Here is a 24,296-nt window from a genome sequence, read left to right as displayed (position 1 = left end):
ATGCGGGTGGACGGGACATTCTTCAAGGCCAGCGAGGAATGGTGGGCAGGTCTCTCACGATTTCATGCTACCTGACTGAAACAGCGCCTGCTCTGCAACACACAGATAAGCCTGGTCTAGCACGCACACAGGACGCAGTAAAACTACGGGAAAGTGATGGACCTAGTGCATGTGTGATTCACCAGCTCTTTCTGCCGTGCAACCAAGGACCGACTACCCCCTTTCTGAGCCCACGGCTCTCAAAAGAAAAAAGAACGGGACACCCTCAAACGTGCTTCGCTGCGAAGCGAGGTGAAAAGGTGTGGATCCGAGCGAGCACTACGAGTGAAGCATTCGACGAGACAAAAAATATGGCCTGCACCGAAAGATGCAATTATCGAAAACCAACGAAAAGGAAAGAAATGACTCGTGAACAGCGCTCCTTTGGTACGCGGAGACCTACAAGACGAAGGTCTCCAGGTTATTGTGGTAATCCCGAAATGGACTATGCATTATTGAGCTTATAAATAAAGCGAGGCGTCCCAGAGCGTGGCCGACCATTGCAGGCATCGCTCACCTCGCCAGGCCGGCTACATGAGCGGCGAGAAATCAGTGGACGGTCCGAGCCTCGATGCGTGGGAGCTAAGGTCACCGTGCCAGAAGCCGGCGGCGTTCATTCATCGCGTCTTCTCGCCCATTTCCATTTTTGTATTCGCGAGGGATTTTCGCCGCCCATTGTGACCAGGCACATAAACAACTTGCGCTCAAATTAGCAAATATTGTATGTACTTTAAACAAATATTGTATGATAACTTAAGTGTGAATTTATTTTGATTCAAACAAGAAACAGACTGCAAAATTAAGGGAATTGTTTTTCGTTTGTTTTAAGCTATTAAACTCTACAGGTTCGGCGATACAATCGGCAAAAACACCAGCGCTTTAAGCGCCATCACACGTTGGCTATCGGCAACACACCGGCCAAATGTTTTCTTGAAGCACGTGTTTGCCATCCCTTGCCATGGAGGAAGTAGAGGAAGCCCACGGTAAGAACTGGCGATTAGCACAAATACTCGGATCGCACGAAGCGGCACTTGCAAGAAAGGAGACACAGCGAGGCTTGACAAGCTCTCTAAGCGAGCGTTTCAACATTGACGCGTCGCTCACATGGCATCTTTGAAGTGGCGTCTAGACCACCGATGGCGCGCGATAACGCTTGGCAACGGCACAAACTCGCCGTGTGCAAATTGCGCTGCCAACTTCACGCACGTGCCTCAATGCGGTGCCTCAGTGCGTGCCCGATCACGAGGCGATGTTTTTGAAATCGCCGATTCGCTGTCCCTCAATTTGGCTGCTTATTTAACGGCCCTTAAACTATGCGCGCGTACAGTTAAAAAGAGAAGTGCTGTCTTACCTCGTGCCGACATCTCTGCAGTCGCCAATATGTTTCAGTTTCGGAAGACGTCCAAGTGAAGTTTAATTTCTACACTCATTTACCCGAGCCGCGACCCCGTAGTGGGTACGAACGACTCGTGCGAACGGTAAGCAGCAGTTGACGGTGCTTCTCATTCTTGCAGTGCTAACCTCATCGGCCAAGAAGGACAAGAAGAAGCGCAAACAAAGCCTCGGGGTAAGCATAGAAACAAAGTGGGCCATTGGCTCTAGTCTTGATCCTTTTGCTTGTTTGTTGAGCAGGATTTGCAAGCGGAAGGAGACTTCCTGATCGCACCCTCGGACAAAGCCGGCAGCCTCAACACGTCGCAATGGCCACTGCTGCTCAAGGTGCATCTCTCCATCACTTACTGTTATTGCGCACGGTGCACCATTTTCTTGCCAGTTCAAGCGTCACACTTCGGTATGCACAGAAGCCTTCTATAACGAAGGTTGCGATGTTTTTTTTTTTTGTTGTTGTTTCTTGCTTCCGTTTAATGCCAGTATTTTTGCCTGTTATGTAACACAGTTGTTTTCATTCAACAAAGTTATGGTGAGCACATTGGATGGTAAAATAAACGAGTCTCGGATATGTTGATAGAGCTGGTAGATGTCGATGAGCTTTGGTTGAGCTGTGTGGCATCTCTGTGCAGAACTTCGACAAGCTCAATGTGAGGACCAACCATTACACACCCATGCCGCACGGCTGCAACCCACTCAAGCGCGAGATCCGCGAGTACATACGCTCTGGCTTCATCAACTTGGACAAACCGTGCAACCCATCTTCGCACGAGGTGGTCGCCTGGGTCAAGCGAATTCTGAAGGTGTGTACTCTGGGATTTCATATCGACTGTTTTTGCCGTCTTGTTTTTCTGTGACTGGCTTGGCTTCGGCCACCGTGGTGCATTTACGCGACAAAAGGCTTGATTTGTCTGCTTTGCTGTGTACGTGTAGGCGCAACCGATCTTCCTTAGCTGAAGCACATAATGTTTCTGTGGTGTAAAAGCGTTTGCAGCTTTCATTGCAGCGCGAAAGATAAGCCACGGTGAAAGGCGTATTTGAGGAGAGGAATCTGTTGTGCCATGACTACACGCATGACAGCTTCACGTCTAGGCGAGGAGGAAATACACTGCAGCTATAAAGCGACTTATAAAATTGCAGCTTCTGCCAGGTTTCTACTCTTTCAATGTCAATAAACAAGTGAGGGGATTTTAGTGTCAGTTATTTCCAAATTTGGCCCTAATAGGTGGATAGCAAAATCACGTCTTCCGGTTCGATGCCTAGCTCTTCGTTGTTTCAAGGTGTGTGCAGTTCAATGTAATCGGGGAGAAAACGTGTACTTTCTGCGACACAGTTGTTACCAGTTATCTTGCCTCCTCCTCGATTACACTGAACCGCACACAACTTGAAGCACCGAAGAGCTGAGCCTTGAAGGTTCCGTGAACCGGAAGTGCTGTAGCAGACGACGCGCCGTTTTGCTATCAACCTATTACATGCCATGCTGCTCTTGAAACGAACCATCAGCAGTGATTCCGAAGATGCCACACAATGGCCTTGAATCGACCTGCCTGAGTGCACAGTGCTCGTCTCCGCAAGCCCACTGTCACTATACAGTATGCATTGGCACTGCTAATGAGGTGACCTCTTGGATAATTCTTGCTCAATAATCTAAGGAAATTAAGGTGAGGTTTTCTGCCACACAACTGATCTCGGAGCGAAGTGGCTGTGTCCACTGTTGTCTTTTGGTCAAATGCAACATTCTGCCAAATTCGCTTGCCTTCGGGGCAGTATCTGCATGGCACGTCCAAAGGACCTCAGCAACTGTGGTTCACCCAACACTATTGGTTGGGCAGAAACAACTATTAATACTCGGTCTGTGCTAGATGTCTTTCAGGACTGAACGTGGCACATTTGGTAAACAGCTGTTGCGGGAAGGAAACATAAAATTTGAGCCTGTTTTGTATTACAGGTACCACCAGCTGTACAAAATCTTGCAACTCTAAAGCATTATGTATCACGTTTATTAGCATGACAAATGCATTGCCAGCATTGTTAATGATTCTTCTTTTCCCAGTGTAATTGCTTCCCTGGTACCAAAGTGCCTCAACTTTAGGTTGCAGTAGGTGCTTGTTAGTGACACATAATGGTAAAAAAATATATCACAACAAAATTTAGCATTTGGTACTTTAAAGAGACAAGATGTGTTCAATATGCTAGTAAACGTGGTCTAGACATGTCAATAGTTTGCACATGACTCATAGCTGAGGTCATTGGAGATCCCTTGCTTAAATTGTACAGTTTGTCGCATCATTTACGGATGTAAGATCATGTTCAAGGTCTATCAATGTGTGATTATTACTTCCTTGTGCTGCAATGAGGGGCATGTAGGTCTGCCAAGGCTTAGCTTTGCCAGGTAAGCATTTTTAGGCAATGAGAGATTCTACGAGGTCACCACATTAGCACGTGTTCTTTTGATACATTCAAAGGCAGTCTGCTGCCATTTGCAAATTGGGACAAGGCCAATGGAGCACTTCCTGGCATTCTCTTTATTGATGGGTGGTGAAACTCTTTGGCAGGTGGAGAAGACGGGCCACAGTGGGACGCTGGACCCCAAGGTGTCTGGGTGCCTCATTGTGTGCATTGAGCGGACCACACGACTCGCCAAGTCGCAGCAGAGCGCGGGCAAGGAGTACGTGGCCATCTTCAAACTGCATCAGGACCCACCCTCCTATGCACAAGTTGCCCAGGTGAGGCCTCTCCCAGCAGCGTCTTCTCGACTAAACGCAAGCATGTTTCCAGCGCTTCTTTTGCAATCGAATACTGCCCAGAAGAAAATAACACTATGCACCTAGTTTCAGCGGTTTTACTGTACCTGTTGTCGGCATGTGCTTATGCATTTGAGTCCATCAGAAGTCAAAAGACTTTTTTTGTTTGGCCATTCCTTCAGTGAAACTTGTTTGTTGTCGGCACGTTGTGTCATCCCTTGCCGGGACAGTAATAAAGCAACAGCGATGTGAACCATAGCACTTTATCATCAAAACGCTTCCTGCTTATCAGATGACACGCGAGTGCCGCTTTACCGGCTTTACTTTGGAGACGATCTGCCGACGCTTGCTCTCGCGTTGCTTCGCCGAGACCCGAGCTTTCGTGCACGCGTGTTCCTGGTCTCCCGTTTTGCTAAAATGGGCGTCTAATGTGCCCACTAGCGGAAGAGCGTTCTCGTTTCACTTAAAGGGACACTAAAGGCAAATATTAAGTCAACATTGATTGTTGAAATAGCGGTCCAGAAACCTCGTAGTGCTACTTTTATGCCAAGGAAGTGCTTATTTTGAAATAAAATCACGTTTTAGTGGTCTGCATTGCGTTAGTGCACTTCAAATCAACAGAAAATACTGTCTTTGCTGTCGCGAACATTCGAAGTAATTTGCGGTCGTTGATCGCGGATAAAAAAATGTGTCACGAATACGACTTTTTAGCTGGTCGTGCATAAAATACTGAATTTTAGCGAATGCCAGCAGCTAAGTTTGAGGCACCGACGAAGGATATGAAAAAGCATCCTGGTTTGGCACTGCGAGAAGGGCGAGACATTATGAATGGTGGATATATGTTTCCGATTCTTCTCTGTTGCGAACTGAGGAATATATTTCACTGTTTATGCCTCGCATAGTCACCCGAAGACAGCGTTACTACTTCGTCTTTCAAGGAACACGTCGATCGCGGTGTGCGGAGTCTTTACGAGCGTAGCCAGTCAACGGCGATGGTACACCGGTTACGGTACTCGGCTGCTGACCGAAGTTCCCTGGTTCGATCCCAGCCACGGCGGTCGCATTTTGATGGAGGCGGCATGCTAGAGACCCGTGTACTCTACGATGTCAGTGCATGTTAAATAACACCACATCGCCGAAATTTGTGGAGCTCTGCTACAGCGTGCCCCATAATCATAACGTGGTTTCAGCACGTAGAACCCCAGATATTCTCATTGTTAACAAGCGTAGCTTTCGCACGGAGAGAGAAATACTGCACACGCACGTAGGTGTTAAAAAAAAACGGGCCAACTCACGGCGTGGATGAACTCAAGACGATGAACTCAAAACGAACTCAATACTTCATCGGCACGGCGTCATTAGCCAGAGCCGCCTTTCGTGATGTGCTCACAAGAACGTGCCCTTTGTACACTGCTTCCCACGTCTTCGTTATGTACCTCGGCTCGAAGTGCTTCTCGCACACGTAATCAGTCGACTGCAGCACGCGGTCCTTGCGCGGAATCGCATGGCGCCAAACATTCAGGCGTTCCGCATCTCGGGGTGCAGAAAAATCGACTTTTCAGTGCAGGTTTTGTACACAGAGCTGCACCGCGGCACAAAACACTTTCGGCCCATTTCACGGCTTTCTCACTCGACCTGCCTGAGATCCGACTTTCATACGTCACTGCTGCCAAGCCCAATGTTGCCTACCTTTACTGCATGGCCGCCGACACTAGTAGCAGCAGAGCGAAAGTAGCGGGACCTACAGCAGCAACAACAGCCATTGAAGCCATCAAAGCTTGCCGCAATCACCGCAATGGATGTGGACGGAGAGCTTGACAACGAGACATTGGCTCGCGACGCTAGGCTCCAATTCAGCGACTTGAGCCCCGATGAACGCGGTATGCTGCTGAGGGCTTGTAGTGCCGGCGTCGTTGCATGCGACATTTTGTCAAACTTTCTGTCGGAGCGACTTTCACGAGCGCGCAAAACACACGTGGCAGTACGCGATCCCGAAACTACCACTGAGACGCGACTGCGTGAATGAAGCAGGGTGCCGGGCGAAGCGCAGTTCGGTGAAAACGGAACCTTTGAATCACGCGCGGCGTTCCCCATGGCAACGCCACAGAGGTTCTTTTTTTCATGAATCAAGCGGAAACGAACAAACAGCATTTTATTACGGCTTTTGATGCACGGAAGGTTCTTTTTTTATTGCTGCTAGTTTTATTACTAGTGATTTATTGTAGGCAGACTCTCATACGTCATCGGGATCACTTCGAAAATGTCCCACTCGTGGCGCTCATCATGTGATACATTTAGCTTAATATCTCGGTAAGTAGGGCACTGCTATTGATAATATTGCCATTTTAGAAGTTGCCATACATTGAGCTTTCACTCTGACATTAATTGTTATTTGCCTTTAGTGTCCCTTTAAAAAGGTTAATAATGTGAGAAAATGCGTCTGTGGTATAGTTCGGTGTGAAGTCGCCGTCAGCTTCGAACTGCCGAGAAGGCGTCAGCTCTGTGGCTAGGGTGTGGTTTATCGTACAAGAAAATGAATCTTTTAGGTGTTAGTAGTTGACAGGGGTGATCGCAAAGCTTCATCAAACTAATACATCACTATTTAGGTCGCCTGACGACACGATCCGCGGCCGCAAAAGTAGTAATACAGTCCAACATGCCTAATGTTTACATGCAGCCTAGTGCACTTGCGTTCCAGGGGGCTGCACAAAGGTGTCTGCGGTAAATGATAGAGGGTAATAAACTTCCTAAATCAGGCCAAATTAAGAAGTAGAGGCCCAAAAGATTGCCTCCTGGCAAGGACACCAATTATTACTGTCCTGGCACACTTTAGCATAGGGTCAGCTGCAACCAAAACTTTGTTGTCCATTTTCCTAAAGTGTTTTGTGCCTGCCACTTCGCTTGTGGAAAGCATAGCACAACTATGGCTAGACCGATTTTTATGCTGTTTATTTTATTGTATGTACTTCAATATAGTCTTCGAATTTTTGTTTAGGCTTTCATTTTTTTCTTATTTCATAATCACTGCATGGCATGATTAGCCGAGACACAGGCATTTGCATGTAATGTTCAGCAGAAAATTATTAGGGCTGTAAAAAAAAAAACCTAAAAGTGTCTTTAAGGGGGGACGCAGGGATCAAATCGCGGAAAATGGCAAAAAAATCGATTTTCTGAAAGTCACATTTTCAGTTTCTGTAGCCCTTTTTCTATCAGATTCCAAAATATCTTCACGGAAAACCACATAGAAGTGCTTTAAAAAACTTGTTACGCCTGCCAAGGTTCAAAAATTATTGCGGAAATCGCAAAAAAACACTGATTTTCAAAAAATCATAGCTCCGCAACGACGCCACTGGGCGCCGATATTTTGGTCTCGTCGGAAAGGGCATTTCTCTGTCTTCGAATTCCCCGCCTCAGCTGGCTCCTCCCTTCAAAAACAAGCGCACAAAAAGCAAATGTCCGAAGGTCGTCTCGAGGGCTCCAATTGGCCGCGTCCGCCATGTTGCCCCAGCGCGGCTCGCCATTGGTCCGATGCACGCTTCGGGAGATCGTCGGCTGCTGCTGTGCTGCTTGCGCGTCGTGAGGTCACGGCTGTGGAAAGTAGCGGTCTCTGTGACGCGTTCGCACTCGTTCTGTGTTCACCACTCGACGATCACGTGGAATATAACTTCGTTTCCGTTTGGAGCTGCAAGCAGAAGCTCGATCAGATTACGATGGCGCGCCGTGCTCGTAGCGAACATCGTAAGCGCGCGTCTCGGACAGACCCTTTAGCGTTGACTCGTCGGATCAGTGGTTGGAGGTTTTGCTTATCAATACTTCGGACGTCGTGACGAAGATAATCGCGGGACGACTCCTTGTAATCGCGACCACGCATTATGTACTTTGAAAGAAACATCGGGCACCGTGGCCGGCACGTTTACTTCTCGGAGTCGTCGCTAGGCCTAACTCCGCTCACGGCGCCAGCGTGCAAGATGAACCTCGAACTTTGCGGGCAAGAACGCGATAGCGGATCCGTGGCAGGATGCTTCTTCGTAAGCAACGAAGCGCATTGGCCGTCGGCTCGTCGGAACCGCGGATGGTCATTTTACGCATTGGTAGCGGACCCCACAGCCAAGCTCGTCGCGCAGCGGCCGCCCGTCGGCGTCCCGAAATGCGAGACCAAACACGTTGCGCGCCGATTTTTCATCGCCACACCTAGGGACAGTTGCCGAATGCCGCCACCCAGAACATCGCGTGTCGACTTCCCGGACTCCGCGGCCATGCACTTCGAGGTTAAAGCACTGTTGATGCAATTTAGGCGCGCTTGGAGCCATGCGATGGTATCACCGCAAGCTCTCATGAATCATCTGAAAAAAATAAAAGCCTCGCAGATAACAGTGTTCGCAACCGGGTGAATGGTGAAGTGCATCACATTTGAGGTTTACAAGTGAGCTTGAGTGAAGCAGGAAGATAAATTTAGATCTGCCCAATTCGCGTCTTGAATACTCTGCTAAGGAATTTCTATTCCACCAATTTCTTGGCCATAACTGCCTGTTATTTAGGAGGAAGGGATAGGCTGTCATGATGAGAGCCACTCTTAGTATCCTATAAAAATTATTCAGTGATCAGTTACAATGAAGACTTAATTATGTTAGTGATAGCATGAATACAAGAAAGCTCGCAAAGCATCACAGTAGTAAAAGCTCGTTAATTCGACACTCATTAATTCGGAAAATCGGTTAATTCGGACACGTCATCTGGTCCCTGTAAATATACGCATCACTCTATGAGACTGGGCGCTCGTTATTTCGGACAGATTTGACCGCAAATCGGATAATTCAGCGACTTTCAGGCCGCTGGCGAGGCTCGAAAACGAAAAAAGAACAATTCGGAACAGAAGTGAAGCTCAAACGCAGCATCGCCATGGACATCAATTGTTGACTTGGCTTGACTCGAGACTGGTTGAACGCCTTTTCTTCGCGTGTGTTGTTGGCGGTGCCATGTTATTGCTTTGTTCCCGTTGGTGTGCTGCATCGTTGAACGTGGTTTTATCGAGGAACGATTCAGTACGGCTCCTTTAGCTTGATTATTGCTGGTGCTTTTGTGCTGACTTTTCGTGTGAACGCACTCTCCGCTGATGGCAACGCCGGCGAAGCGGCCCAAGTACGAGGCGAAGGACTTCACCACCAAAGTAGAAATTTTGCGTGCCCTGAAAAATGGGCTCTGCCGACAAGAAGTTGCTCCTGTGCCATGACGTCAGCAAACAATACGATGTGAGTCTCCTGAGCGCAGTTAGCATTCTTCCGTATGTGTGGCAGAACACGCCTGCGCACGCCATTGCCAACTGTTTCAGGCACAGTGGCTTTGTTGTACCCGACTCCAGCGATGCCGAAGTGTCGCCGGACGACAGTGCCGACGATGGGCAGGATTTCGGAAGTGTTATGCCTGATGCAGTGACACTAGAGGATTGTATCGGCATTGATGATGGCGTGCCACTGCCGGGTGTGTGACTGATGAGCAAATCGTCAAGGAAGTGATGCATGGCAACGAATCCGAGAACGAAGAGCCTGAAGAGGAGCAGCCACACCATGAGCCACACGGGCCCCCTCGCACTGTGATGGAAGTCGCAGAGGCCCTCGTCGTCCTTGAAGAATTTTGTTTTGGCACTGCAGACAGCATGCGAGCTGCTGAAGCACCGTGAAGGGCTCAGAAAAATTGTGTCCGCGCGAATATCTGCTCGAAAACAGACACGCATCCGCGATTACTTCGTAAAGTAAAGGTATGTTGAAAAAACTCGTGCATTTATTGTGTTTATTTCGACCATTCGATAATTCGGACATTCGGTTAATTCGGACATTTTTTCCGGTCCCTAGAAATACGAATTAATGAGCTTTTACTGTATATGGCCTAATCACATTACATTATAACGGGCAGCCGATAAAGATTCTCTGCGCTTAAAAAAGGCTAAGAAGCGATCACTAGAGAAGATTAAAAGGTGGCAAAGAAAGAGAGTGCCAAAGGACACCTCCAGTTACGCTGTAGGATCATTTTAGAACTACATATGTGCTCGGAACTTTCAAACGTGATTTTCTCAAAATGACTTTTTTGGGTAGTGAGGCTGCTTGTTCCAGCCATATCTCTGGAACCACTCATCGGATTTCCATAAGTCTTTTTTTTTTATTATGTACTTGAATAAATTTCTGAGGGGGAGACGAGCCCATTTTTTCAATATATTGTGTCTGTTATTTATTATATTTAATCAAAATTTGATTGATAATATCCTAATCACCAACACTAAATTTGATGGTCTGCTAAAACTTTTCAGCAAGGAAATTCAAAAAAGAGGGCTCTGTCTCCCCCTGGAGTCTCAATCTGGGAATCATCATAGTTAATTTCACAGTTCCAGCACCTTTTGAAAGTTCTCCAGGCCTGGGATAAGAGAACCATGTGCACTATTCTGACATATTGCTGTAACTTGAGAAGCAGTGAACATAACTTCATGAAATTTTGTAGTTCTTCTAATGCTTTTGCTATGAGTCTATCCTGAAAATTTCATTAAGATATCTCAATAAACAAAAAAGTTGGTATCTGATGGTAGCCTCCCCCCTTAAATCCTTACAGCCAGCTGTTGCTAGCTTTGAAGTTGTCATGGCCCATGATGCAAGCAAAATGATTCACTTTTGTTGTGGGTTGGCGCTGCGTATGGGCACGTTTTGAGCATGTGTGTCCAGAAACCACATAAGCACGGCTTTGTCCACATCGGTGTACGTTGACAAGTTCATCCTTTTTTCTTCAAGCTTGTGCCCGACTCTACTGCACTGTGTAGGCTGTCTTTCGTACTCAATATAGTAGTCTACAGGGTGCTGGCAGGAGTGTTGAATCGCACAGTGACATTCTTCTTCTTTTCGCCAGCGGCAACCGCATTGACGATCAACAGCTTGTCCTCGAAAGACAAAACTTTACGCTTTCCTCGCCGAACTCATTTTCGAAGCGAACAATCACTGTGAGAAACGCGCAATACACACTGCTGACATTGACACTCGCGTTAAGGCTCGCGTCAAGTCTACTCGCACATGATACGACAACAAAACACGCACAAGCCTAAAAACGCAAACAAAATCAGGTGCACATGACAGCGACACCTGGTTTTACGATGTGAAAGCGAAAAAAAGGGGAAAAATTCAGATCTGCCACAAAAGCGGCATTAGGGGAGGTAGTGGCTTTGATCATCATCATCATCGGGGCACACCGGATCGACTGCTCTGGCTCACTACGCTCGCATGCGTTCCTCTCATGATCATCGCTTGCCTTTTTTTTTTAGCAATTGCAAAAGTTACGCATTATTTATCTGAATTTTGGCAGATCTACTGCTCAAAGTAATGAATGATGAGCATGGAAAATTCGTTACACCCAGGTCATTTGCCACAATGCCTTCATTACACGGAGGTAAAAACTACATGGGCTTCTATGGGGACGGGGTTGGGGAATGAAAACAATTCTTTGAAGAGGTCATGAACCACTTTTCCAAGTACAGTAGACTCCTGTTAAACGAAAGCTGAAGGGACCAGAAAAATATGTTTCATTTAACAGGAGTTTCGTTTACTGAGAGATGAAAAGGGGTGCAGAATTCAAGCACAAAACCAATCATGTTAGACGCAGTTGTTCCATTTAAGCAGCGATTTCATTTAAGAAATTTTCGTTTATTGAGAGTCTACTGTAATGATCTAATGACCTTAGTATCGGAGTTTACTACCTCCCGAATCGATTGCCGCCGCAAAAATTTCTCGAATCCGTCAAGAATCAGCGGAGTTACGGGGGTTTGGCGCACGCTCTCAGCGCTTTCTCTCTTTTCTCGTGCCGACGAGCGCACTGGAAGCTAGACAGGGAGGGATGGCACGGGGGTAAGAAGTTACGTCAGCGCGCGTCATGAAACGCGATCACTCTCCCGCTGTTCATGTGTGAGTGCGGCTACCGTGTAAAGTTAGCGGACTGAGGAGTGCGGCGCGGGCAAGTGGCGGCACCCCATGGCAAGAAGCGCATCTCATCCGGCTATCGGCCAATGAGCATGCTATGTCTCCGCGATGTCAGCGTGCAGACGCCCCGCCCACCGACGAGAGTGAGAACCGGCCTCTGTTTGAAAAGAGGGCGCCTGAGGAAACGGCAACTTCGCGCTCCGCTTGTGGCCTTTATGCGGCGCTCATGACTGTAATATTTTGCAGAGCAGTTCATAGCCGTGTCAGCTTTCCGCAGGTTGTGTTTTTTCAACAAGCCCAATTGGTGCTTCATGACCCCTTTAAATCCAGAAATTTGTTAAATAGAAGTTCGTTACATCCAGGTTTAACTGTACATCTGTCTGTTCATTTCGAATACTAATTTAAATTTGTGTTGCAGCAAATCCAAATACTCTAATATTCGTCCGAATATTTGAAGCGCTTGAATATTCGCCCACGCCTGGTGTTCAGTGCATGATTTGTGTTGTGTGCAGGCATGCGAGAAGTTGAAAGGAGCTATGTTCCAGCGACCACCTCTGATTGCAGCTGTCAAAAGGCAGCTACGCATCCGTACCATTTATGACAGCAAGCTGTTAGAGTTTGACAGCAAACGCAACTTGGGTGAGTGTGCCTGCCTCTTTTCTTTCCTGGGTTGATGCTGTAGGGTGGGGCACCTTTGATATGGCTTTTTTTTTAAGGAGGTGTTAGAAACATCATGCAGAATTTAAGTAAACTTAGCATTTAGTAACTCGGGGTGTTCATATAGTAAACTGGAGGTTCGAAGTGAAACAGTGATTTGGTCATATAATATTGAATCTAATAGTTCATATAGTACACAGTACGTGCCTGCTCAGACGAACTCAAAGGGACCGTGAACACTTGTTTGTCTTATAAGGAGTTCTGCTTATTTGTTGTTTGCATACGGTTCGTTTAGAACCTGTGTGCATCGTATGTGTTCCCAGTGAAGTTCAGATTGGGATGTGCTGCTTTCATTATGAAAGCACACGACAAAGGAAAGTTATTTTGCAAGCTGAATACAGTGAAACCTCGTTAATACGTACCTGCTAGGAACGCGACATAACTACGCACTAAACGTAGTACGCATTAACCACCAAGTACAAATTTGCATCTCTGCAATAGATTTGTACCACCATCTGCAACTACAGTAGAACCCCGCTGATACGTTTTTGAGGGGACCGTAGAAAATAAACGTAAGAGACGGGAAACACAAGAGCCGAAAAACAGGAAAAACGACAAAATATTTAGTGGTACAGAATTTTATTTCAATGCTTACGAGCAGCACGAAAATTGGCGCGCTCACCCACGATCTAGTCGACGGATAGAAACGCGGAGCTGGGGACGGCCTCATCCACAGAAATGTAATCAACGTATGTGATTTTTTTAACACCAACAGCTGTAGGCATGAAAGAACTAAGCACATGCAATCACGACCAACGCGGCGAGTACGACCGCGAACCGCGCGCACGACCATGCGAGCTCCAACCAGCTCGAACTCCTCCCGTCCTCCGACAAATAACGATGATGATGAGTCTACGCCAACGCGATGGCAGAAGTGAATGCCAATCTTGAAGGCCTTGCTTTCGCGAGCAATTACGTCATAGACGCCATCTTTGCAGTACGAATCGAAGGCGATGCATTTGTTTGCATCAATCGAAAGATCCTGTTGCTTGCACCTCTCATGTGGCTAATGTTACAGTCAAACCAGGCCAAGCTGCGTGAAAATGCACCAATGACCGCTCTCTTCGGTAGTCACTCGGTCGGCTCCGAGTGCACTTCGCGACGTATCATACAGGAACGGTTTGACAGTTACGACGTAACAGCGGGGTTCCCATTACATTGTATCCTATGGGAGCTATGTCGGGACCGGCGGAAAACGACGTAACAGCCGGGAAAACGCAGCAGTGAGGAACGTAACAGTGGGGTTCTACTGTACTCGAAAACTGACACAGCTTTTTTTTAAACGTGGTACTGTCGCAGGGAGCCATTTGTCTACTGGCTAGTTGTGTGCAGCACTTCGCCTACTCGGTGCACACTGTGAAAGAAAGTAAAAAAAAAACAGAGAAATCGGCGCATGAAAAAAACTCCATGTATTCCCGAAGTGTGGCAGCACATGCCAAGCAGGAGAAATGATCGAGATAGGTGTGCGTTTTAAACATACAGGCAATGACGTACATGTACGGCGTACACCCTTTGGTGCCTGTTAGGTGATGCCGTACATGTACGGCGTAAACCCTCAAGGGTTAATATTCGAATTAGCTTTGCACCCAAAATTTTGCTAGCGTAACCTCATTACAACAGACTTTTATAGTGAAGAGGATTTTGGTCTGTTGTAAAGGGAGTATGTAAAATCCAAGCACTACACAACAGTCTTTTGTGTAAACACTGAATGGATCTGTTATAACCGTAGAGAATTAGAGTCACATACGCAGTCAAAGAACAGATTTATTCTTAATGGGGGACGCGGCTTTATTACCGTGCAAAATTAAAAAAAAAATCGATTTTCTGAGAGTCACTTTTACAATTCCTGTAGCCCTTTTTCTATTTGATTCCAAAATATCTTCACTGAAAACCCCCATAGAAGTGCTGTAAAAAATTTGTTGCACCTGCAGAAATGGCGAAAATTACTGCAAAAATCCCAAAAGAGAAAAAAAACAGCGTTTTTCAAAGAATTATAGCTCCGCAACAGAGCAACCAGGCGCCACCATGCTGAGCTCGTCGGTAAGAGCATTTCTCTGTATTCAAATTCCCTGCTTCAGCTAGCTCCTCCATTCAGAAACAAGTGTACAAAAAGCAAATGTTTGATGTTTGTTTCGAGGCCTCCAATTGGCTGCTTCTGCCAAGTTGCTCTACCACATCTCGCAATTGGATCGATGCTCGCTCCGAGAGAGAGTCGTCTGCTGCTTGTGTGACGTGAGGTCACGGCTGTCGAAAATCGCGCTACTTCATGCCACGTTATGTGTTCACAGGTCGATGACCGTTTAGGATATAATTACACTTTACTTTGGCAGCTTCAAGTGGAAGCTCAATCGTAAGATTACTGACTTGTCGGACTTGTGCTTAGAGGTTCGGCTCATCAGAACATTGGATCTTGTGACGTAAACCATCCGGGGACAACTCTTTGTACTCGTGATCGAGCATGACGGACTTTGAAACATCGGGCACTGCGGCCACACACATTGCAGCCGAGCATTCTGCGCGAAGTCGTGGCTAGGCCTAACTACGCTCACGGCGCCCACGTACGAGACGAATCGGAACTTTTCGGGCAAGAACATCACGCTAGGGGACATGCGAAAGCGAAGAAGCCGCGTGTGCTCCGTCACAAGCAACGAATCACATCACCCGCTGGCTCCTCGGAACAGCGGATGGACAAGCTTCGTCACCGTGCCCCCTGGCCAAGCTCACCGTGCAGCGACCGCTCGGAGCAGTGGTGGCAGTGGCTACCAACTTCGCGCGTCGGCACCCCAAAATGGAAGACCAAGCACACTGCGCGCCGATCTTTTATTGCCGCAGCTAGGAATAACTGATCATTGACAGGCCGGAGATCGGCGGCCTTTTTCGTAAATCGGTACGTCAATACCCGGCACGCTGTTCCCGTCCCGAAAGTATGCCAAGCGATGTTTGAAGTCTGAAGTTATTGAATTTGAAATGTCCATGGTAGAAAAGTCCGTTGTAAAGGGGTCCTGACCACCTTGCAGGCTGCACTGCCCTCATTGCGACGAGAGACGATGCACGTTAGCCCACGTGCTCTGGCAATGCACGGCGCTGCGCGATTGTGAGAATCTCAGCACAGAGGAAGCCTGGAGGACGGCAATCACCAGCTCGGACCGGGAGGTCCAAATCCGGGCTGTCCAGAGGGCCCGCAATTTGGCGGAGGGACTCGCTCTTCCTGTCCCCACGTGGGAGCGGCCCAGTGTTGTACGGAACGGCGTTCCAAGGAACGACGTTCCAGGAACTAGTTCCTTTTGGGAGGAACGGAGGAACGCCACCGTTCCATTTAGGATCGGTGGAACTGTAAGGGTAACTCGATACCTTTATGAGGGAACGGCAGAGGGAGCGGCGTTCCTTCTGTAAACGTTCCACCGCATTGAACAGGAGCACGCATGCAGCGCATCGTGCAGAACAGGGCGGTTGGGCGACCGCTTGAGGCGCAAAAATATACCTCTCGCCTGTCTCGTGACTATGAAGCATCCAGGTTTTCACTTGAAGGCCCTCGCCGGGGCGCAGGGAAACGCGTGACGCCGAGACCGACCATGTATACGGGAGCAACTGCGTCCCACAACGTTAAGAAGGACACACGATGGTATGGGATTCGCATAGTCTTCTTGGCGCCTTACAAACTAAAGAAGTGCGCCCATCTCTGACAAGAACAATACAAGAGATGTCATGCAAGGAGCACCATCATACGAAGTTCACCAGTTAAGATTCTAATGTTATATACGAGATGCCCTTTTTGTGCAGTTTGTCTTACATAGACCAAACAGGCTGATGTTCCAATGAGCGTGCACAGGAGCACAACTGATCCTTGCGCACCGGCACGGACAGCAATCTGGCCTAGGTGCATGGCAGGAAATGCGATAGTAAAAGCTGTTGGCCTGAACTAGAGTATAAAGCTGAAAGGGAAGTCATCAAGGCGTTTTACATCGCAAAAAGCCGCGATAGCTGTGTCAGCTCTCCTTCCATATCATTATCAAGAGATGAAATGGAATCCTTAGATGGACACATCAATCCCGCGTACGTGATGCGCGCGCGTTCTTGTTATTTTTCTTAACATTGTCATTGCGCGATTTTTCCTTGCTCTTATCTTTTGTTATTTTGAAGAACCCATAAATGACATGCTTTCCGCAAATAAAGTCAGTTGGAAGTTGTGCGCTTGTGTGTGCATATGTGTTCCTGTTTTCTTGCGGTCTTTTTGGTGCAGTTTAAATCCTTGTTGAAGGTATTCCTTCAACGTTCGAGTTATCCCCGCGGCTATCGGTCTACAATATTATTAGCGTTCAGTTCGACAGTCATCGCACTGGTAACGCCTCTGACATGCAATAAACAATACGCGTACATCCAGCGCTATATTCTTGTTGCGCCCACTGAGCCTGCCCTCGCCCCTACGACCTCGGTTGACATTGTTCTGATTTGTGTACAACACGGCAGTGCCCTCAAGCAATTCCATGGAACCGCTCTTCAAAATTACCAACGAAGTGCTGACGAGATGTTGGTATCCGTCTGACGGATAACAACATCGAGATGCAACTGTTGCTGAGTGCGAACAAGGGACTTTACTAAGTTGCAAATATGTATCGTGGACATTGTTTTCTACTCACACTGCAATATTGAATCAGAACTCATTAAACGCCTGTATATTGTCCCTTTTTATGAGGTTTCCCGTGCAAGAAATTTAATTATGTGGGTGTATGTGTGGAAATTTCTATTTTAATATCTCAAGCGCAGTATCTTAACTGTGCACTTGTAGACCTATACGTGGAAAGTGCCACATGTGTTGCACTTTTAATAGACAAGCACGAAAGTTGCAGTTACACTGTGTGTAGTATGCATACCTGCCAAGTCTCCCGGATTACCCGGGAGACTTCCGGATTTTGAACGTTTCTCCCGGTTGTACGGGTCATAGAAAAATCTCCCGGAAATCCAGTTTTGCTCCGCGCGTCCAGTGCTTTGTCTGGCCACATGAGCAAAGTTGTCTGGCCACGTAGTAGAAAGGATTCTTCTTTTTTTTTTTAACGGTGGTAGAAAGGTTCAACTCAGTTTCATTGCGCATGAAGTAGTTGTGCACTTTGCGCCGCAGTGCTGCCATCGCAAACGTGTCATAGCGCTGCAGCCGCGTCCTGCTGGTGATGCGCTTCTCAGTTTGGCCCGAGGAATTCAATTTCTTGCGCTTCGGGGAGGCATGTGGGGCCCGAGAGCTTCAGCCTTGATACGCTTAACTGTTCGCTCGCTCACTCTTGCCCGACGAAATAACTGGTAAGCAAGCGATGACAGGCCTCGCACGCGGAGCTATGTTATCGCATGCGCCCTTCGCGCGACGGGGACGGCCGGGTCGTTTCATCCTGCTTCAACCCTGCTCGTCTCTAGCGCGCTTTTACTCGCACATGAAACAGACGATGCGTAAGCGATGTTATTAGGGGTGTGCGAATATTCGAAATTTCGAATATTTTTCAAATAGTGTTTGCTATTCGATTCGATTCGCACTGGAATTTTACTATTTGAACTATTCGAACTTCCCAAAAACAAATACAGTCAACGTCCGATTGAAAGTGACCCCTTCAAATTTTCAATATGCTTCACCTCATTACACTCTCGTATTGCGGCAAAGCTGCCTTTCAAGCTCCGTTACGGTCGAACTTTGCCAAGATACAACGTCCGATTGGAAATGGTCCCTACATGTTCAGTATGTTTCACCTCATCACAGCCCCGTATTGCGGCAAAGCTGCCTTTCAAGCTCCGTTACGGTCGAACTTTGCCAAGAGACAGCCAACGTCCGATTGGAAGTGGTCCCTAGATGTTCAATATGCTTCACCTCATCACACCCCTGTATTACGGCAAAGCTGCCTTTCAAGCTCCGTTACGGTCGAACTTCGCCAAGACAGTCAACGTCCGATTGGAAGTGGTCCCTAGATTTTCAATATGCTTCACCTCATCACACCCCGGTATTGCGGCAAAGCTGCCTGTCAAGCTCCGTTACGGTCGAACTTTGCCAAGACAGTCAACGTCCGATTGGAAGTGGTCCCTAGATTTTCAATATGCCTCACCTCATCACACCCCCGTATTGCGGCAAAGTTGCCTTTCAAGCTGCGTTACGATCGCAAAGGTATTAACTCAAGAAAACGCTGGTTCCAACATGGAGATGAAAGATGTGGTAGAGGTGGGGGCTCAATTAATGCTGTTTTATATCTGAAATTTGAGCAGGAAGTCCGAAAAATCGGAAGCCGAGGCTTTTTAGCATCCAAAATTTCAGATGTTCTTATATATCGACGTCTATGAGGCAGATTTGGAACTCCGGACTTGAAGGGAGCACACCCTTGTCTGCCAGATCAGTAGGGCTTCCACAGAAGTTGAAAGAGGAAGAGAGGCTGAGGAAATGGCATCTTTGCCCTATCACGTGTAAAGTGTTGTCGGCAACACTTTGGTTGCACCAAATCATGTACATAAATAGAATTCGGCCTCTACATTGCCTCATTCTTGATAAGACAACTGTGAAACACCACCCCACCAGTGCATCATCAACCTAGCGAAAAGAAACTTTCATGTTGCTATCTCATAAAAACATTCTTAGGGGTTCTCTGCAACTTTTTTCTGTAATTTCACTTCGAAGTATTCGAAAAATGTTTGAGAAATATTCGAAAATTATTCGAAAATTATTCGATTCGATTCGTGCTCAATCTTTATTATTCGAATTCGCTTCGCACCCAAAATTTTGCTATTCGCACAGCTCTAGATGTTATCTGTTCGGACTCTGTACAAATCAGCGGCGACCGCAAAATCCCGCTGACAGTGTCCATATAATTGCTATCGCAATTCCCTCCCCGTTGAGTACATCTCCCGGATTCCGTTTCTCCAAACTTGGCAGGTATGAGTATGGCCGGTGGTCTCTAAAGAAATTCGACTAGGAGCGCTTCTTTAGATTCCTTTTATGTACATATAACCGGCGATGTCAAATTCGTACTATATATGTACCTCGATGGGAGCTACATATTGCTCACTTTATTTCACCGCAGGATTATCCGACACTACATTTTGATTAAAATGTCAAATGTAACATTAATGTAACGACACGTTCCAATTTTCGAAATGTAACTGGAGCGCGTTGCTTTCGCGTTAGGGGAACTTACGGGAACTCATTTCAATATTGGGAAGGAACGAGCTTTCGTTCCTGTTTTAGAGGAATGTGTACAACACTGGTGCGGCCTGCAGCCGACCCTCCCTCTTGAGGGGAATCGGCTCCTCAGGACAATTTATAAATGAAGTTCATTGACTGACTGAACCAATAGAACAGATAGGGAAGTTGGCATAACGCCGCAGATTGGTCTGTAGTATCCGAATGTCTGTTGTAAGCTGACCCTTTGTAACGAGGTTATACTGTATTTGCACAGCTATCGTAAATACAGTGAAACATTAGAGCAATTCCACTATATTTGAACAGAGCAGTTCGTGGTTTTGGATATGATGGAGTGTCTACGTGGCTGAGGCTGTGCAAAAACAGGACGATGTTGTGTGTTGTATTGCAGGAGTGTTGTGGATGAGCTGCGAGGCAGGCACGTATGTGAGGACGCTGTGCGTGCACATTGGCCTGCTTTTGGGCACAGGAGCTGTCATGGAGGAGCTGCGGCGCGTCAGGTCTGGCATTCAGGACGAGAAGGTGGGCACTCTTTGTTCATTTTGCATGGGACTGAACGGTTTATCGAGAGAGATTTGAGAAGGGAGGAGTGCCCAGAGGCTTGTGAATTTCTGGGAAGCATCACTACCACGGCAAAATCGGGGGGCATGCGAATACAGTAGACTTCTCTATGTACAGTTAAACCTGGATATAACAAAATTGACAAATTCCCGAAAAAATGTGTTATAAGCAGGTTTTTGTTATATCCAGTTTCAGCACGAAAGTTCGGATAAGAAACCCACAAATTAAACACAAGGGTTATTAAAGGCAGAGCTCACCCAAAACATTTATTTAGCAGCAAAAAACTGCGTTATCTTGCTGTATTGCTTGTTTGCAAGAGATGGCAATACTGAACGTTCGCAGTACATCAATACGTACAACACTGCTCCGTCATCTTCTAGCCATGGCCTCCGAGATTGGCTCCCGCAACACGACAGCGCATTGCCGGAGCCAATCTCGGAGGCCACTGTCTTTTGAACCCCCAGCGCAGGACGGCAAAGCACGTGATGAGTCAACCTCCAAAGATCTATCGTTGTCACGGTGGTCACAGACAGTTTCCACCGACGCCTGATCAGACATTGCCTCAGTAGTGACGACACAGTTGTCCATGTAAAACAAAATTGTAAGGCTGCATGTTGTCAAGGTCTGCTCCATGTGCGCGCAGTGAAACCACGAACGTGCGCACGGCGTCGAAAACTTCATATGCGGCGCAATCTCAAAGTGGAACGACACGGAGCAAGGATTTTCTTTAGTGGCGTCGCCTGGTGCCACATTAACGAAGTGCAGTTCAATGACTACTGCAACAACCGAAGAAGAGTGGCGCTGCCAACGCAAAAGCTGTTTTTCTTTCTTTTCTTTATTTTTTTTTAAAGGAGTACCGACACGAATATTAAAAATTTTCGGATTGTTGTTCTAAATAAGAATACTGGTGTCGAGAAACCTTAAACGAGTATTGTGGTGCCTGGGAATGCATTGAATATATTTTAATTACCGCTACCTTAAAAAGACGCTTTCGGTTTCGATATCGAGGGGGCGGCTTCTCGGCGACGTTTCATAGCAGTGTGATGCCACGGAGATACAGAAACTCGTGATATACTAGCGGCAAAACAGTCACCTGCTCGTGGTGCACATAAATAACGATGAGTGAATTGTGGTCCGGGGACCCTGACAGTGATTTGTGCGATTTAGGCTGCATGCAAGACGCAGAGCTCGCAAACTCGGGGGAACTGTCTTAACTCGTCGGGATAATGTCCAGTGGGGCTGGCTTGCAGATGCTCAGCGACAAAAACTTCAAAGTTAAATTAACTCTTTCGTTACCACGCCTATTCAAATCGATCGCCGGTGATCGATGCATTGAATCGGCGATTTTGGCATGTTGAAATTGTTTCTTGTGCACCTAGCACCTTCACTAGTTAGTACAGCCACTGAACTTTCAGAATCAGTTTGAATTTGCTCGTTTTGACACGATAGTGATTTTTGACAGACCTTTGCGCGATTTGAATTTGCCCGTTTTGGCAACATAGTGATTTTTGACAGACTTTCGCGCGAGCCAGTGTGCGTGTTTTGTTGGCAAAATGTGCTTGGATGACGAACTTGAGAGAAATGCGTTCCGCTTGGGGCTGTTACTGATTCCAGATTACCGTATTTACTCGCATAATAGGTGTACCCCTAGTTTGGTCGCGGAAAATTCGATTTTTTTTTTAATTCCGCGCATAATAGGCGCACCCCGAACTTGGCCGTGATCAGAAACGATTCTACCCTCCAGCGGTACAGTTGGAACCACGACCTCTATAAACTTACGACCTACTCACCAGCGCCATCCCTACGGAGGTGTGTGGAGCTAAAAATTGGCGTGTAGGGACCGGAGGTACAGCCAGGTGCCGCCACAACTTTCCCCCATAGCAGACGACGCACGACCGTTGTGGTGCACTCGTGTGTGCATGTTCCTCTCATTGTTTTTCTAGTTTCTAATGCGTGGATCGAGCAGTCCACTGATTTAACGTCTCGAGGCAACATTCTGGCTGTGAGACGCACCGTGGTGGATGGCTCCGGGAAGTTCGTTACTGGATCTCAATCTCTGCGCGAGCGCTTTTGCGTCCCCATCTAAGTGCAGGCAAACGAAAGCAATATGCGACACATAACCCAGAGAACGTAAGCCTTATTTCGTCACTTTATTTTGTGCAGTGGCGCTTTACCTAACCGCTGTCTAGCAGCCTGCAAAAATAATTCGTTCGTGGGCGAGACGGTGCGATCTTTTAACAAGTTGAAACCGAAGTTTCTACGACGCAAATGAAGACGACATACGGTACGAACGACGCATGCGATGACCCGTGTAAGTTTTCATGACCTGGCCGTCGCCCTTCAAGTATATCGTTGTCATACTGTGCACGGATGATGACAGAAGGGCGCAGTTGTGCTATCGTCTGGGTGCTTTGGGTCTAGCGAACGTCTAACGATGGAAGCGTGCAACAAAACCGGCGGATTATCATAACGTTGTTACAGCAATTTCTCGCACATACAAATATTATCAAACATAGTTTATTGCAGTTATGCCCTCTGTTCGAGCGTCGCTGGCATTGCCGCGTCTCACACCGGCGATGCGACCACGCTTTTACTGCTGGAGCATTCACATACAAAGCGTTACGAGACAACAGCTCTTGCGTGCTCTATTTCCATCATAGGAATAACGATGTATAGAACCGCGAGCTTCATTTATAATCTAAAGCATGCTTTTTAACTGGCTAAATCACTTTGCACTGTCCCTAGTTATATTCCACGAACTTTTAGCATTAACCCACATGGTATTTCCCACCAATAATGTACTATTCCTGGTGCTGCCTGAGGCTTCAGCTGCCAATTGTTTCCTTCACATCATCATAGGCGCAGAGGGAGGGCAGGGAGCCCCCCCCCCCTCCTAGTCACCTAAGAAGAGGGGACGCAAAGTCTGCCCAATACATTGACTTAATAGGGAGGGGGCTCACCGCGATGAGCTTTCGCCCCCCCCCCCCCTTCCCCATGGAACCTTGCGCACGCCAATGCACATCATGCGTGTGATGCATGATGTACCGACACACATCAAAAGCCCCTGTGGCATGAGATTGAAGAACGAAATTTTATTTCACCTGATGCCTTCACCCTTACAATAAAATGCTTAGCAGACAAGTCCCTTATGACCGCTATAATAAATGTGCATAAATTGCTTGCTCAGTGCTAAAAATCGGAATTTTCCTACAAATTTATAACGCTCAAAAACATTTGTAAGTGGCTGTATTCACAGTTTGCAATGGCAAGAAACAGATAAGTAAGCTTATGGTTCAAACGAATGTCTTATTCCCAGAATCAATGGCACACTGCAGCACCAGTAGTAAATAATAATCTACTGTATTTATTCGAATATAGGTCGACCTTTTTTTCCCAAAAATGTTGCCCATAATCAGCTATCGACCTATATTCGTGACCAAAGAATCTCGACCTATATTCGCGATCAAAGCGACCAAAAGCACCGCACCTATGGCGTTCAACTGCCGCGCCTGCTGTTCTTCAAGCAGTTCCTGCTACATACGCACATTATATACCATAAAATCTGGTATTAAAACCGTACCCTTTCGCCTTTTCCGACTAAGTAACTAAGAAAAAAAAAGTTATTTGTGCAATAGCTGCACACCGCCTTTTCAAAGCCCCTGCGAAATGCAGCCGCTCCGCCATGTTTGCGCTGGAACCCGTGATTTCCCTAGGTAGGCCGTGAAGTCCCTA

The 24,296-nt window shown here is 47.1% G+C and overlaps 2 protein-coding genes across 2 annotated transcripts in view; one reads left to right on the top strand and one right to left on the bottom strand.

The window, feature by feature from the left end:
* The window catches only part of LOC119386591 (calpain-5), a 67,442-nt gene extending 66,746 nt beyond the window's left edge, over nucleotides 1–696 (bottom strand). The window contains exon 1 of the mRNA XM_037653877.2: nucleotides 557–696. The gene's annotated coding sequence lies outside the window, so the exon portion shown is untranslated. The remainder of the gene's footprint in view (nucleotides 1–556) is intronic.
* A 225-nt stretch (nucleotides 697–921) lies between these two features.
* The window catches only part of LOC119386590 (H/ACA ribonucleoprotein complex subunit 4), a 48,558-nt gene continuing 25,183 nt past the window's right edge, over nucleotides 922–24,296 (top strand). The window contains exons 1-7 of the mRNA XM_037653876.2: nucleotides 922–1,022; nucleotides 1,554–1,606; nucleotides 1,672–1,758; nucleotides 2,061–2,231; nucleotides 3,984–4,154; nucleotides 12,634–12,760; nucleotides 20,395–20,525. Of these exons, the coding sequence (XP_037509804.1) occupies nucleotides 998–1,022; nucleotides 1,554–1,606; nucleotides 1,672–1,758; nucleotides 2,061–2,231; nucleotides 3,984–4,154; nucleotides 12,634–12,760; nucleotides 20,395–20,525 (765 nt within the window). The 5' untranslated portion in view covers nucleotides 922–997. The remainder of the gene's footprint in view (nucleotides 1,023–1,553; nucleotides 1,607–1,671; nucleotides 1,759–2,060; nucleotides 2,232–3,983; nucleotides 4,155–12,633; nucleotides 12,761–20,394; nucleotides 20,526–24,296) is intronic.

Source organism: Rhipicephalus sanguineus, chromosome 3, assembly GCF_013339695.2.
Source record: "Rhipicephalus sanguineus isolate Rsan-2018 chromosome 3, BIME_Rsan_1.4, whole genome shotgun sequence".
Taxonomy (NCBI): Eukaryota; Metazoa; Arthropoda; class Arachnida; order Ixodida; family Ixodidae; genus Rhipicephalus; species Rhipicephalus sanguineus.
The sequence above is the reverse complement of the archived record's forward strand: the minus strand, read 5'-3'. Positions and strand labels throughout refer to the sequence as shown.